Source organism: Silene latifolia, chromosome 2 (assembly GCF_048544455.1).
Source record: "Silene latifolia isolate original U9 population chromosome 2, ASM4854445v1, whole genome shotgun sequence".
In the NCBI taxonomy this organism is placed as follows: Eukaryota; Viridiplantae; Streptophyta; class Magnoliopsida; order Caryophyllales; family Caryophyllaceae; genus Silene; species Silene latifolia.
Window position 1 is genome coordinate 126,091,107 of NC_133527.1, and position 16,566 is coordinate 126,107,672.

The window sequence follows — 16,566 nt, forward strand, 5'->3', positions numbered from 1 at the left end:
TTACCATTAATTTCTTTTTTTTTTCATTAAATAAAATTACTAAAAGTTGCATAACCCATAAACTTATCATTAATATATTTTTTATAACATATCCTAAAATTATGATGAAATAAATTTTGAGACAAATTCACTACTCCCGCTATTAATATTTTACTCTTATTAATGAAATAATAGTAATAACATTTCACTACTTGCCCGTAATCATTGTTACTTTCACTACTCCCGCCGCAATTATTGTTACTGTCACTATTGCCGCATTAATATTGATAATTTCGCTACTCCCGCCGTAATTATTGTTACTTTCACTATTGTCGCATTAATATTGATTATTTCACTACTCCCGTTGTTGTTTTTACCACTCTCACTAATCTCGTTGATAATATTGTTACTTTTACTATTCAAATGAGGGATTACTACCATATAAATATATCCAATGTTACTACAATTATTTTCTTTACTGATGAAATTACTTTTACTACTTAGGCATGCAATTTTTAAGAGGATTATATATTTATATAAATATATTACATATATGCATTAAATCAAATCGAAAGAATTATACAATATTATATATTATGGAATCTAATTTGAATTATTTATAACCTACTTATTATATTTTTGTATGTTAAATAATTAACATCTCTATACATCTAATAAACAATAAAGCTTAATAAAATTGCATAGATTTTAAATTTAATACGTATATAATTTTATGATGATAATAATTAATACCATAAGTGTACATGTTTATACAAAGATGTTTTTTGGGGGGGGGCTAGGGATCGCAGCGCCCTTTGATCGTTGAAAAACCCCGAAGTTTTTAATTAAATTTTAGAGCTTTTTTCAAAATTGCCTTATGAAATTACTCGTTCGCCTCCGCTGAGATTTTTTGCCCCCCTAATGGGGAATCTTGGCTCCGCCACTGTGTTTATACTAATTAATTATTTTATTTTAAAGAAATTGACCATATTCTAGTCTTCTATAAATATTTAAGAAAATTAACAAGCATCTTCTTTCTTTTAGTTTCCTTGAAATTGACCATCTTAATTAATTATTTTATTTTAAGGAAATTGACCATCTTAATTAATTATTTTATTTCAAGGAAATTGACCATGTTTAGGAAAATTACCAAACTTCTATATAGTTTAATTTTAACCCAAACTATATAATATTTGCATTGAGATCCCTTAATCGGGTCCGTCACACGGTGCTATTGATTTAAAACTATATTGTATAATTAATTTGTATAACTTTCTTTAGTTACATTGAAGTCCCTTGATTTCGGGATTTAATATATAATATTGATTAATTGATTGATGTGAGGTAGTGTGCTTTGTGTGGTCCAATTTTTTTTTTTTCTTATGTCAAAAGGATAGGGAAAAAAATATAAAGAGTGAGTATTTTTAAAAACAAAGCTCGAGAATTTTATTATAAAACACAAAAACTACCTTTTAGTATTACTACAACTACGAAGTGATTTAGTTTATAAATTGATAGTCCAATCTAATCCAAGATTTGCACATAAACGAACCTGGAAGGGAACGTCCTTAAATCATACAAAAAGTAATCAATACAAGTAAAAAGGTAATAAACCCATAAAATGGCGGACAGTTTGCTGGGTCCTTGGTCTTTCTTCCAATTTAGCATCATCAGTAGTACTAATACTAGATTTAAATGCAATCTCTCTACTAAAACTTCAATTCCTTCTTTAATGGCTTCCTCTATTACCCCTTCTCAATCTTCATCTTCTCCACCTTCTCTCCTTGTTTTTTCAGGTTCTTTTCTTTCCCCTTTTCCATTCTGTTTTGTATTATAATTTGTTGCTTGTTTGATCAAAGACTAGATTGTATTGTTTATTGTCAAGGTTTGACTTCAATGTCGATGATTTATTGAGTTTCTTTTGATGGGTGCCTTTCAATATGATTGAGTTACATTGTCACGTCAATACGATATAATCTATACATTTCGGTGAACAAGCCTCATTTGTGTTTTTATGTGAGGGAAATTTTGAACAATGGTTCTTATTGACCAATAAGTCTCGCTTGTGACCGCATTTTCAGAAAGACCTCTCACCATCTTTCCCCCACTTGCTCTCCAATTTGCAGCTTGTGAGAGGTCTTTTTGAAGTGACGAAAAGTGTCCTGTCTTCAATGAGAATTTGTGCTTATGACTCAACTAGAAAGAGTATCTAGTTCATTTCTTTTGTGTGGTTAGAGGTAGGTGAAATAATAGATAGTTTTGTATACAATTTATTTTTAGCTTTCAAAAATCACAGTAGTAGGAAATTTAGAGCAAAAATGGATGTCTTTGGAAAACTGTATTAAGTTTTGTTGGGTGTTCTACGCGTTGGCTACCTACTACCATGAATCTGGAATAAGCGTTCTACTCTTTGTGTTAACTTGGTCGTGTCTTGCTTCGCCTATCGGAACAATTTTAAAGTAGGGTGTTCAGATATCGTTTTGGTTTGAACCATTCGGTTTGTCTGGATCCAATCTGTGTACGACCATAAGTGTGACAAAGCTCTCACTCTTGAGTTTTAACACAGCCTTGTTCCCAGGAATCATACTCCAGACTTATAGTGCGGTGCTCATTACATAGGTCGTTTGCATCACTGCCTAGTGCCTACAGTTAATGGTGGTGCTTATTATGCCCAAGAGTCAAGAGACATGTCTTGTGGGTTATCAGTAGTCAAAGACATGTCTCCCCCCACCCCACCCCTTTAAGCTCCTTGGGCATTATAAAGTTGTTAATCATACTCACTTTTCTGTCTTTGTTGCTACAGGCGGCACTGCCTTTAATGGGGTCGCGGAAGAACTAAAGAAGCTAACGACTCGTGTTGCTCATGTTCTTCCAGTGTCTGATGATGGAGGGAGTACAGCCGAGATTGTTCGTGTACTTGGTATACTTTCTCATCTCTTTTTTTTTTTTTTTTTTCTTTTCCCCACCTTCTCTAATGAACGTGAGCGATTGATTTGAGAAATGATTATGTTCCTGTACTGTGTGGTAAATATTAAGAGATTTTTCTGTTATTGACATTGTTATTTCATCGCGGGGAAAAATGTTGCTGTTTGGTTTCCAAAATAGAGCATTAGAAGAAGGTGGTCTGTTTGAGTGTGAGAATTGAGGCAATTTCGACTGTGCCCATGCGCTACACATCTTCAGTCTATTTTACTACATATCCAAGTGCCGGACTTAACATCCCTCAACTGTTTGTAGTTCACGGGCTCCAAGCCTTAATTTAAGGTTCGGTTTTAGGGACGCGTCTTCAAAAAAAAAAAAAAAAGTTATAAAACTGAAAACTAAGAGTTTTTGAAGTGAGAAAGAGAGATGTTGGAGAAAATAGGTCTAAGATCATTGAATATTCAGGTCTGCTTATCTGGCTCTTCTAGGAGACGCATCAGAGTCTAATGGATTGGGTACTTCCCTTTAGTGTTGTGTTGGACACATGAATGGCCCCCAAAAGTGAAAAGTCAAAGTACCTAGCCTTCAGTTGCATGAGCAGCAGAGCAGCTACACATTTGTGTGACCTCATTCGTGTATAAAGTTGGTGTTGCATTTTGATTGCTTGTAATTATGAAATGCACTGTGACAGTTTGTGCGTTTTGGTCAAGAGATATGACTTGCAGATAACAAGCTAAGGCAAAGTACCTGATATTTGCAGGTGGCCCGGCTGTAGGAGACATAAGATCAAGATGTTTGCGGTTATCAGATCAAAGTACAGCAGAGTCTCTTGCAGTTCGACATTTGTTGGGTCACCGTTTATCTTTACAAGCAAAAGAGGCAAAATCAGAATGGTATTACGCAGTATGTTAGTTATCTTGCTATTCTTTATGCTATTTTCTTTTTGTTTTGTGCACGTGCCTTATTCACATATGCATAACTTCATGTGATATTACTTTCAAACATTGGAGCAATATCTCTGCTTCACATTGGAATGGTAGATGATTGAAGTTGACATTTATTACACTTGTAGCCTTGTAGGAGTGCACTTACATTAAATGTGGCTTGGATTAGTATATTTATTAATTATTATTATTAGTTGGAGTATGATCGATTAAAGCAAAATGATCCACTAACTCCACACTTCTTATGTTATGAAGTAACAGCCAGTCTTCATTATGGGTTATCCGGAGACAACTTCGTCGTGTTTTTAACTTAGGCATGTCCGACCTCCAGAAAGAGGCGAAGAGCCTTTGCAGTAGCGTCATAATATTGTATGTTGTGGTAGAGGGGTGGGGGTGTTACTAATCTATATCTGAACTGCTGGTTGTATTTTTGCATGGTGTTGGGGGGAGTTCCATAAAAAATCCTTTTTTGTCCCCAAGTTGAAATATTTAAATCTTCTTGCTTGGTAGGGGCTTTACAAATGAAACAACTAAGACTATTGAGTGTGGAAATGGCAACTTGACAGGTATGATATAGTGGAAGGGGAGCATTCACTTTGGAAGGGAGTATCAGTGCCATACAGGGAAACAATTAGATCCTTTTTAGTTTATTTCCAGAGTCAGGTATGTCTGCTGCAATAGATTACCTGCCCATTCAGTCTGCTTTTCAAAACATAAAGCACTATTGAGATTGATAACGGCCACCATACACCATGTCCCGCTCCTGAGTGTCTTTTTTCATCTGAATATTATTATATATTAAATTTAACAAGAGTCGAAGGCGCATCAATTATTCACTTTATTGACATCGTATGATCTTACTATTTCTTATGGAGTATTATTTGTAAATTTCGCCCATAATGATCTCTCCATTTGGCTTTGATTGTCAACTTTGACCATTAAAGTCTCCAAATATATGCGGAGTTACTATGTAAAACTTCTCATGCTAGATTTATCCGACTAGCTATTTTTCATATTACCATTTTTAAGTATTCATTTGTTTACCTTTTTTATTCTTTGTAAGGGGTATTTTAATCAAAGGTAAACAAATGATTGGGAGGGAAGGTGTATATTGCAAAAACATATTGCTCAAAATCGATATTGTTTGACCAGCAAAGTCAAATGGGGACAATATAAAAAGGAAACATAGTGAGTTTTTGACCAGTGCTATTGGTTGACTTCTTTCTTCTGTTTCTTGTGCTGACAACACTTTTTTTTAATAAATAATCCAATAAATATTTACATATACAGCTTAAATATTTCTTCACCCCCCTTCGGATGAAGAAGAGAAGTGTACACTCCATGTGATATAAAATTTGTATTATCCTTGCAGATTCTAATGAGATCTGAAGATAAATTTTGTTTCAGCAATGGCAGGTATGTATTTGTCTCATAATCCGGTTAGGCTTTGCTTTTACTGATGCATATAACTTTTTGGCTGAATGATAAGAGTAAACATGTCATCATTGATCTTGAGGTGGTGATTTTTTAGCCAAAAGCATAATAACAACCGATACCTAGCATTCAGGTTAGGTTAATGTAGTTAGAATGCTCATATTACCTTCTAGTGATTACTCTCTCTGTCCCATTATATTGTCCTCATTTGACATTTGTCATCAAACGATGTCAACTTTGACCGATATTTTCCCGCATTATACAATATTTGCAACTTTAATATAATAAAATATGAAAATGGTTATATTGACAATTGAAACTTGACTAGCTTTACATTGTATCTCTACGTTCATTTGAAGAAATTACTTGACCAAGTTGGCCTCAGTTAACCACTAAAGTTAATAGAGGTAATGTATGTGCTGCGTGTTACAAATAAGTTTTCTCTTTTCTACTCTTGTTTCTTTTGTCTACCTTCTTTCTGGATTCGGTTTTTTGTAATTATTATATTGTCAACTTTGATGTCATTGTGCTCATTCCATCACTCTTATGTTCTTATGCTTTATCTCTGCTAAACTGACCACTTTTTATCCCATTAAGGAACATATTATTGTGTATATAGAAACTTTTGTTAGTGCCATCAACATTCAAACTTTTTTTATTCACTGCAAGATTTGTCTAAGAGGATATGCCACGACAATTTAAATTTTCTCTAAAATAAATAAGAATTGTCAAATGATTTGTTCCAGCACATGCTAATGTCAATTCCCTTTCAAGTTTTATTGATGGCATTGTTATTGCTTGTCCTGAGTACCATTTGCTTTTGGCGGTGCTAATTATTAGAAGATATATTTTTCCAGCTAAGACTTGTTATTTTTGCAGCATAGGAAACTTTTTTTTCGCCGGAGCTCGTATATTCTTTCAGTCATTGGATGCCGCCATATTTTTGTTTTCGCGTGTTTCAGGCATTCCTAAGGAAAGTCTTGTGCTCCCAGTTATATCCACCAATGATAGACTGACTCTAGGATGTGAATTGTGGGTATGTTGATTTTAAACTAATTTGTGTTCCCTATTTTATGTTCTCTTATTTTTGATACTTTATTGGCGACAAGGTATTTCATGCAGTATGGCAAGTACCTAGTGGGTCCTCAGTCTCCATGCCTATTTTCAAGGGGTACCTCTTTAGACGGAGTATATTAGGGATGAGTTTTTGTTTTAGATTTTCTTTGGCAAAGACTGCAGGTGCTTTTAGTGGGTCCTCAGCCTCCATGCCTATTTTCAAGGGATTTAGTCTCAACGATAGTTTTGCAGTTGAAACCACTCGTCCTTTGCTGTTTAGTCTTTAATGTCCTTTTTGTATAAATGAGAAAATGATTCTTGGACATATATCATTTTGACAATGATTAATCTTCTGACCTTTTTTTTTACTTAGTTAATCATGCTGTGGCCCTGGAGGGAATGTGGGTATGCCCGTATGAAGGATATGTGTTAAATCATGTAATGGGATTAGGCCGCACCCCAATGGAGGGGAGAGAGTCCGCTTCATAAGGTCAAGGAGGCTCCACTTTAAAACCAATTGGCAATAGAGGGAGTAGCCCCTTGCCTTATAAAGTGGTAACTCCTCTTCTATCAATGTGGGTCACTCACATGTGGGAATATATGGGTGGTTTTCTTCACACTCCCGCCTCACATGTGAGGCCCATTTAAATCGGTCTGGGGGCAATTAGGCCTCTCTTCCAGCCGTCAAAGCAAACCGTGTTATTTTCCAACGGTTGCGAATAATAGGCCCAGTTAATTCATCATACCTAGGATAATAACCGTGGGCTCTGATACTATGTTAAATCATGTAATGGGCCTGGGCCGCACCCCAATGGAGGAGAGAAAGCCCGCTTCATAAGGTAAAGGAAGTTCCACTCTAAAACCAATTGGCAATAGAGGGAGTAGCCCCTTGCCGTATAAAGTGGTAACTCCTCTCCTCTTCTATCAATGTGGGTCACTCACATGTGGGAATATATGGGTGGTTTTCTTCACAATATGTTGCATATAACTTCTTGCTTTGATCATTCATTAGAGAGCTGTGGACAAAATGTAGGATTTAGTTTTTTTCTTATGAAATGTTGCACGATTAGTTGTTCTTCGTGTAAAATTTTCCAGTTTCCTCTATCTTGGGTATCTATTCATATATATGCAGTACTTGTTTTTCTGGTTTCGGTGTTATGTCTATTATTTTAGGATACTCTTGATGTTGGATTTGCACTATTTATTTTTAGCAAAAGTTGCTTGAATGTAGTATGGAGTAGTATTCATTAGCTTTTCTGCTTGTGGTAATGTACATTATGAAACAAGCAGCTGTTTAAATATGTTTGGATAGATGATAAAGAATGATTGAAAATTTGAAGCTCTTTTCCAAAATAGCGTTTATTTTTATAACTTCTGCTAATGGGGTTTTAGGATGGAAGAACCATTCGAGGGCAGAATGAAATTTCTCATCCAACTAATGGATTAATGGAGCCTATTAAAAAGGTATGGAATTTGCTTCTCAAAAATGTCAAATGTGTGCATTTTATTCGCCCCAGCTTCTCATAGCTATATAATTTCCTCTCTTGTTATAGTTGCCGCGATAGCTCTACATGTGATTCTGTTTATTAAAAGAGCTTCACAGGATAACCAATTGCTCATTGCTACTGGTTTTTAACCCATGATTTCTTTTGATAAAGAATTTATGTTAGCTTATGTAGCTTTTCCATTTCCAATGGAGCCAAAGGTGCCCTATTATTTTCCTCTTGAATGCTAAGGAATAATGCAAATGGCTCGTTGAGGTGTGTGTGCTTCTTATATATATATGAAGTCCCAGTAGGTTGACTTTTAATGATATCTACATTATGGGTCATCCAAAACATGTTTTAATGTTTTAAAAGCACGGATAAGTTTGTGTACTTTCGACCCACTTGTACAGTTGCTGGAGACTGCACTGGGATAATGTTGATAAGGTTGGCTGATGGGAGTAGCTAATGTTCTTATAAGTTATTCATCTTATATAAATCAAAATCCTTCTAAGAGCATAGGTAGAAAGTTTGATGCTGCACTGGGATAATAGGGTTCAATGCATATTGCATTCTATGCAAGTAAAGAGCTAATTTCTGATGCCTTTTTTGGTGTCGAATCTTGCAAGAATCTAATTTCTCAATCGTTGATCTTTGTGATAGAGTAGAACTTCTGATCAAGCACTTCCTTCCAAAATAAAGCGGGTATTCTACATGTCAAGTGAAGGGAAGAATTTACTGCATGAGGTATTGTTTCCTTTTGACGTAATTACTAATTCAGTTTAAAACGATGATTTCGGCTAATAGTTATGGAATGAAATATTTGCATCTTATTGTCTTTTTGGCTAAGGTATCCACACTTTCTCAGCTATCCATTTCTAGCCCAAGTCTTCCCTCCTCAGGGAGTTTCATTATACTCCCTCCGACCCAGACCAAAGGTAACACTTGCTATAAACGGACGATCCACACCAAAGGTAACGTTCCTTATTTGGCCCACAACATTACCATGTTGTCCTTATGCCCATTTGATATTTACACAAAATGCCATTACATGGCCTACCTACCAACCCACAATTACATGGCCCACCTATTTTTTCCCTCTTTACCCCTCCTTTTTCCACTTTTCTTAAATTCTCCATTTTCCTCTTATGTTACCTTTGGTCTGGTTTGGAGGGAGTATATTTAGATATTGGTCAACAAACATTATTTTCTTTTCATTTACACATCCAATTTTGTGAACTGCTTTGATTTTTCTTTGGCAAATAAAGATCTTGTTTTTGAGCTACTTTACCGTCGTACTATTCAAATTTCAGTGATAGAAATGAGAAACACAAATGTCTATCATAGTTTCTGCCTAAATGTCAACCGGTATAATGCTCTAGCCTAGCGATTCCCGGAATTTAACGATTGAAATGTGATTAATTCTTCTTCGACAGGTCTTCCCTGCACCCAATCCAGCTGTTCTGGAGCAGTTGCATGCTGTAGATTGCGTTGTTTATGCCATGGGATCTCTTTTTACATCCATTTGCCCGTCATTGGTAATCTTTAAGCTATTTGCATTACTCTGGATTTTTTCTAATTAGCATAGTTATTTACCAAATATGATCTTTTCTCACTATTTAGTAAATACCTTCTGTTTCTCTTATAGATTGAATTTGATACATGTTTCCCTAGGTTAACATGAAAGATAATTGAATGCCATTTGGATGTCTAAAGGTATTATCTAGTTGATGGGTTTTTGAAGAACTATGGTTTTGGGGAATATTGAAATTCTTAATTAGCAATTTTATTGTCGTACTACTTCGTTCCCCAAAACTTTGCGCCATGTGTTGGTGGAATAGCGAGTGCGGATAACACCTTTTTTCTTTGGTATGACCCTTTTTGGCCGAGGGATTTTGGTTTGAAAGAAGCAATGCTTGTGACTTGTGAGATTTGTGCTCCCAGTGAGATATACGTTTGAGATCTGAGAAGAAATTAGTAGAGTTTCTGTGTGTTTTCCATTTAGGTTATCATATTGCGGGGGACAGTATTTCTTGCTGTAGTTGCTTTAGCTAGGTATAGCCATATAACCATTGATGTCTTAAGGAGAGTCCAAATATGCAATTACCTTTGTGAAGTTTTGGGGACTCCTTGTCCTACGATAGTTCTTTCTAATACATTTTTTTACTGTATACAAATGAGTACTGAAAGGCGAAAAAAGCCAAGGATAAGTCATCCCTTTTTTTTTGGTTAAAAAAGTCATCCCTTTTGGATTATACCATTTACTTTCATGTGTATCACTACAATTACATTACCCAGGTACCCCAATAGCCTCGGCGAATGGCGGGGTGTGGGGGTGTTGGATGTGCGCAGCCTTATCAATGTGTTAAAACGCACAGAGGCTGTTTGTGGATGATGCATTATGGAATTGCGTCATAAAGTGCATCAACACTCCTACTTCACGTGCAAAAAAGGAAGCATAGATAGTTTCCAGTTCATGTATATCACTATCTTTGAAAATGAATGATTGTCGTACAGATTGCTTCTGTTCATGATCACCTAATTTGATACGAAGACATCACATCCGATTCCCGATACACTCTAATAGATTGATATACTAGTTTGGATGCCCGTGCGTTGCAACGAGGTAATTAACTTAGTAACAAAAAAATGGTTATAAGGTCTTAATACTTACATCTTATGTCAAATCATTTATTTAGATATGATCAAAAGTCAAAACATCTTATTTAAGAGACGCAAAAAAGGTTGGGTTGATACCAAAATTCCAAGGATGCCTCATATTTATAATCATAAGTCCATCACATCTTATGTTAATCTTTCAATGTGAGACTATTCTATTATTTTTATATAATCCTATATTATTTTTCAATGTGGACATATAACATACTAAGAAGTACACAATTTTATATATGTACAAATTATATGAAATCTATACACTAATGATAGCATTTTTACCACGAATCAAATTAGGTTATTTTTATAATTTTCTTAACGATATTTTTTTACCAAATGAAATGTAAAAGTTTTTATATAAAAATTAGAAACATCACTTGAATATAATATAGGAAATAAATATTATTTATGATACTTTCCTAAATTAATTTTTAGGATCACCTCTCCTTATGATAATTTTCTGACGTGGGACAATTCAACTATTTATATGTGGTATACCACACCTACATTATTTTTCAATGTGGGACAAATAACACACGAAAAAGTACACCATCTTTTTTGCACCTATTTCGATATCCAACCCGATTTAATAATGAGAAAATACTATACTATCTATTTATATTCGTACGTTTTTTTTTTTTTTTTTTTTCATTTTTTGTCATAATTAAAATATGTACAAATGATATAATTTAAATTACATTTTTTTCCTAACACGACTTTTAAGATGTAATTGAGGGAGCAATAAAATGTATAAATAAATGCAAAATATTTTCTTTTTCTAGTGCGATTTTGATTAATGGTTAAAAATTATGATGTGTTTTAGTTACTCAAATGTAATGAGGCATAAAAATTACTTATATTTGAAAGTTAAAAAGATTTAATTCTACTATTTATCAAAGTAAAAAAGCTCATTATTGTTTTGTTTGTGGATTCAAGATCTTTTTATGCAACACTTGATTGTATTATAATTCATAAATTTTCTATTTTAGTGCAGAGATTATCATTATATATGACACATTAATAACCACTTTATGTATATTTAGCACCCATTTTATTTTTTAATTATGATTTTGTCTTAAATAGAGTTATTATAATATCGATTGTCTTAAAATAAACATTATATTATCACTAATATAGTAATATATAATCGCTTTTATAAATATCTACGTAATTAATACTCCCTCCCATCCAGACCAAAGGTTACAGTTGCTTTATCACACTTGTCGAGGCACGTTTTGTAACGTGCATATCTTTAGTTACACATTATTAAAAATTATAAAAATTTGATATTCTTATAGCATTCATGACGATAAATCAAACAAGATCTCACATGACTATATTTTATCTTATAGATTAAAAATAATATCAAAGATTCCCTACGACTATGAATAGTGCCAAAAAGCAATTGTAACCTTTGGTCTGGATGAGAGAGAGTATTTGTATGGTATTGCTGTAACTAAGGTTTGCCGTTAATACAAACTCTTATAAGAACTCTCTAAGATAATATTTAAGTGATTCAAAAGATTTTGGGTTGATACCCGTAAGTTTCAAATATAACTTCAATTATTTATATGTAGTATATTTACCACACCTACATTATTTTTCTATGTGGGACAAACAATATACTTAGAAATTCACCATCTTTTCCGCACCTAATTCGATATCTAACCCAGTTTAATAATAATAAGCAAATACTATACTATTTATTAATATTCGTATAGTACATTTTTTTTTTAACTTCTTATCATAATTAAAATATGTGCAAATAATATGATACTATATTCTAATGCTATCATTTATTTACCAGGAATTTAATTATATAATTTTTCAAAAAAAAAATTATGTTACTTTTTTGCTAAATGAGATGTATAAGTTTTTATATAAAAATTATAAACATCACTTGGACATAATATAAAAAATCTATATATCATACCGTGGAGATAATGATATAAACTCTTAAGAGCTCTCCAAGACAATGCTTAAGAGACTCAAAAGGTTTTTGGTTGGTATATATGTTCCAATGATGACTCTTATTTATAACCATAGGATCACCCATCTTTTTGTTAATCTTTCGATGTGGGACAATTCTATTATTTATACGTATTATAATCACCACAATAACATTGTTTTTCAATGTGGGACATATAACATATTAAGAAGTACGACATCTTTATTATGTGCAAATCATATGAAATCTATACTCTAATGAAAGCATTTTTTAACACGAATCTAATTATATTATCTTTATAATTTTTATAACGACATTTTTTTGCCAAATGAAATGTCAAAGTTTTTATATAAAAATTAGAAACTTCTCATGAATATAAAATAGGAAATATAGTTATTATAATAATTAAAAGATTCTCCACTTTATTTTTTATGTGGAAAATATTATTTATGAAACTTTCCAAAATTAATTTTTGATGATGTGGACGCTCTAGAATCGCTCGAAAAAACTCTTTTATATATATATATATATATATATATATATATATATATATATATATATATATATATATATATATATATATATATAGATTTAGGATCCGGTGAGAACGATCACTCGGTGAGAACGGTGAGAACGCACTATATTCATGAGAATATATATACCAAGGTACACTTTTTTTTTTTTTTTTTTTTTTTTTTTTTTTTTTTTTTTTTTACCAAATCTCAGATACACTTTTGACTATCGTAGGTACACTTTTTACCAAAATTCTATATACACTTTTTAATGCTGTAGATACACTTTTTTTTTAACCAAATCTCAGATACACTTTTGACTATCGTAGGTACACTTTTTACCAACATTCTATTAGGTACACTTTTTACCAACATTCTATATACACTTTTTAATAATGTAGATACACTTTTTTTTTAACATAATTCTAGATACATTTTTTGACAATGCAGATACACTTTTTTCCGTCCTAGATATACTTTCGCTTGCTTATAATTAATGTATGTGATTGTATATTTAATGTATCTGATAATGTTTTTAATGTATCTAAAAACAAATATACCCCTAATTACACAATTAATCTAGTAAAATAGTATAAAATCATTAATGTTTCAAAATACAACCGTCACAACTCAAACCAGTGCAATTTTGTCACGATGTCGATCATGTCGGTACTGATGTTAATCAATTACCGATGATTTTGGCAATAAGACGAGGAACCCATCAGCAACGAACTTTCATCAATTTAATCAAAAACATAATGGATTGGTAAGACAAATTACACAGCCAATCTTATGAACTCATTAATTCATAGAAAAAGATGCGTAGATGATAAGTAATAGACAAGTGGAACTTATTCATGAATGATGATAGCCGACTAATTGTGCTACAAAAAGATATGACTGCTTATACTTTTGTTGTTTGAAGAAACAAGAATCTGACACCTGCTAATTAATCTCCTCTGCAACTTTGAGCTAGATCTAGGATGTCGGTTAGGGTGGCAGCTTCCGGCGACTGATGTTGGTAAATAAGAAAGAAAGAGTGGTTTACATCACATGTGAAACACCAATAATGGCAGACTAGATCTGGAACGTTGGTTTCGATGAGGATATGGGAAATTGAACGGTTGGAGAGTACGTCGGAGATGACACCCGAGAACAGAAGTGAACGCCGGAGCTCCGTCACTACGCAGGGTGATCCACAAATTAAAGAGAAAGAAATAAAAGGGACGAGAAGAGACGCTTTAAGCGGTGGTTTGAATGAACATGTCGGTGGCGCCGTCGCAGTGCGACACTTTGGGTGGCGGCGTTGGATGACGATGACGGAGTTGGTGATGGGAAGTTTTCAGATCGTGTGTCGTGAAAATGGCGTTGAAAATGTCAGTGGAGGTGATAATGTTAATTCATGTGTCACTGTGTGAGTGAGTTTGTTTGTCAGTTATGCGCGTGGGTTACAACTTATATATGTGTTCTCACCGTTCTCACCGAGTGGTCGTTCTCACCGGATCTTGCCTCTATATATATATATATATATATATATATATATATATAGTAGATTTTATGAAAGCGCCATGATATAATACTCTCGACCAAATTTGCTATTCGCGAGGGGTTGAGCACTGGTAACCCAACTTCTGATTATCTTTGCACTTGTTTTATTCATCTAGGTTCTGATTGGCATTGGGGAGATAATATCTGCAAGGCCTTGTCGTAAGGTACCTTTATTTTGTTATACTGGACGATCTTAAAAAAACTGGCTAGAGTTTAAATTGTAGTCTTATTTCCTTATTAAAATACTAGTATAGACCCCGTGCTACAGCACGGTAATTTTTAGATGTAATTGCTAGATATGTTTGCATTTAAAGTATTAGATTCAACTCATTTTCAGTTTCTTGGGGATCATATTGATAAAATTTTACTATTAAAATAAATAAAATAGGAAAGTCGACACTTTTAATCCGAATAAATTAATGAATTTTACTTGAATTACTTTGTCAACTTTATTCAAAAAATAAATATTATATTATCATATTCATTAAAGACATAAATCTCGTGAGATTTATATCATCGGATCAAATATGTACTAACAAATGAAGGATGATAATTATGGAGATGATTACATAATAATTTTAGTGCATAATTATGGAGATTGTCTAATAATACCCTAGATTATCATGATATAGTGGGATGTACGTTTAACTACAATTTAGTGGGCTGTTATCCATTCTCATTCCCATTCCCAATGATTTAATATCCAAATAAATAGGCCCATATGAGGATTATGCAATTTAGGCGGAAAAACTATTAAGAGTTTTATTTTCTTAGTAGTAAGGGGGATTGATATGTTGTAAATATTGCATAATATATTAGGGGTAAATGATATGATGTTATTTTTTCGGATTTTATCTCTGATGAATTGATATGAGATATTGTATATTGGGGATGTATACGAGTTTAAATAACATAGCTGTAACAGAAACAGTTGATACTAGGATCAAACTGAGACTTATGTATGAGTTTATCCCTTTCGCAGATACTTCTATTGAATGGAACACATGATCGAGAAACTAGCAGCTTCACTGCTTCATGTTTCGTAACTGCAATAACAGATGCTCTGAATAGAACTCATGGAAATTTTAACAACTGTCTTAACCATCCCGTAAGTGACCCATGTGCTATATCGCTCACTCACTGTTATGTTTTTCTTCCTTAAATTACACCTTAATTTTTTTTTTTTTTTTTTTTTTTTTTTTTTTAATGTACAGCCAAACGAGTACATAAATGCAATTTTAGTTCCAAGGAATGGTGAAGTTGCTGTAGATTCAAGTGCCTTGAAAAATCAAGGAATTCATGATGTGGTGAAGACTCTTTTGTCTTTACCTTTTTCGTAGCATAATTATGTCGGTTTGACGACATTGCTGAACACTTGAGCTTGGTTACCACCATATGCGTAATTATTTTCCCTACATTGCAGGTAATTGTTGATTCTGTTCATGATAGCAAGGCTGGTATAACCTTTGATCCGAAAGCCTTGATACAAACCCTAGCAAATTTGCTGACAAGATCTCAAGGAAGTTGCTCAAATGAGATTGGAAATGACGTTTAAGTGTCGGAATTTAGACATCTTTAGGTTCGTCGTACTTGCTTTATGCATCTTTTAATATTAGGTCGTTTTCCGATTATGATTTCTGTGTTAATGCGTGCGCATGATTGGTCAAAATGCAGTCGCTTTGTTTGGATGTACAATTACAAAGCATTTGTAAAGATGGCATATTATTATTATTATTATTATTATTATTATTATTATTATTATTATATACTATAGTGGGGAATTTCATGCATTTCACTGTAAATATGAAACCTTGTTAAGTACTCGATGTGGTTAGGATCGGGAACTTACCTTAGATCGAATCGGCAGTATTAGATCGCAGAATATTAACTAAAAATACATAATTACGTTATTAAAATATGTTCATTGCTACTAGATTCTACCAATTATCATCCCTATTTGGGGGGAGTGCATCTACTTATAATAAAAATAAAAATTAGTAAGTGTTAAAGATATTTCCTAAATGATCACGTCTTGCTTCGATTCTTTCCGTCTTGTGTATATTGTT

At 33.2% G+C, this 16,566-nt stretch overlaps 1 protein-coding gene across 2 annotated transcripts; it reads left to right on the forward strand.

The window, feature by feature from the left end:
• Positions 1-1,521: 1,521 nt before the first annotated feature.
• LOC141642949 (uncharacterized protein YNL011C) lies at positions 1,522-16,264 on the forward strand. Of its 2 annotated transcripts, XR_012543556.1 has the most exons (14): positions 1,522-1,775; positions 2,783-2,899; positions 3,662-3,794; positions 4,412-4,508; positions 5,218-5,261; positions 6,159-6,315; positions 7,728-7,799; positions 8,483-8,566; positions 8,670-8,793; positions 9,256-9,357; positions 14,617-14,664; positions 15,483-15,608; positions 15,715-15,807; positions 15,924-16,264. XR_012543556.1 is itself a non-coding variant. In XM_074451946.1 (13 exons), exons 1-13 carry the CDS (start codon positions 1,601-1,603, stop codon positions 16,053-16,055), a joined length of 1,380 nt encoding a protein of 459 aa, XP_074308047.1. In that variant the 5' UTR covers positions 1,524-1,600; the 3' UTR covers positions 16,056-16,264. The 2 variants fall into 2 exon arrangements, 1 of the variants encoding a protein (XP_074308047.1); XM_074451946.1 differs by lacking the exon at positions 8,670-8,793 and having other exon boundaries at positions 1,524-1,775.
• The last annotated feature ends 302 nt before the right edge of the window (positions 16,265-16,566 follow it).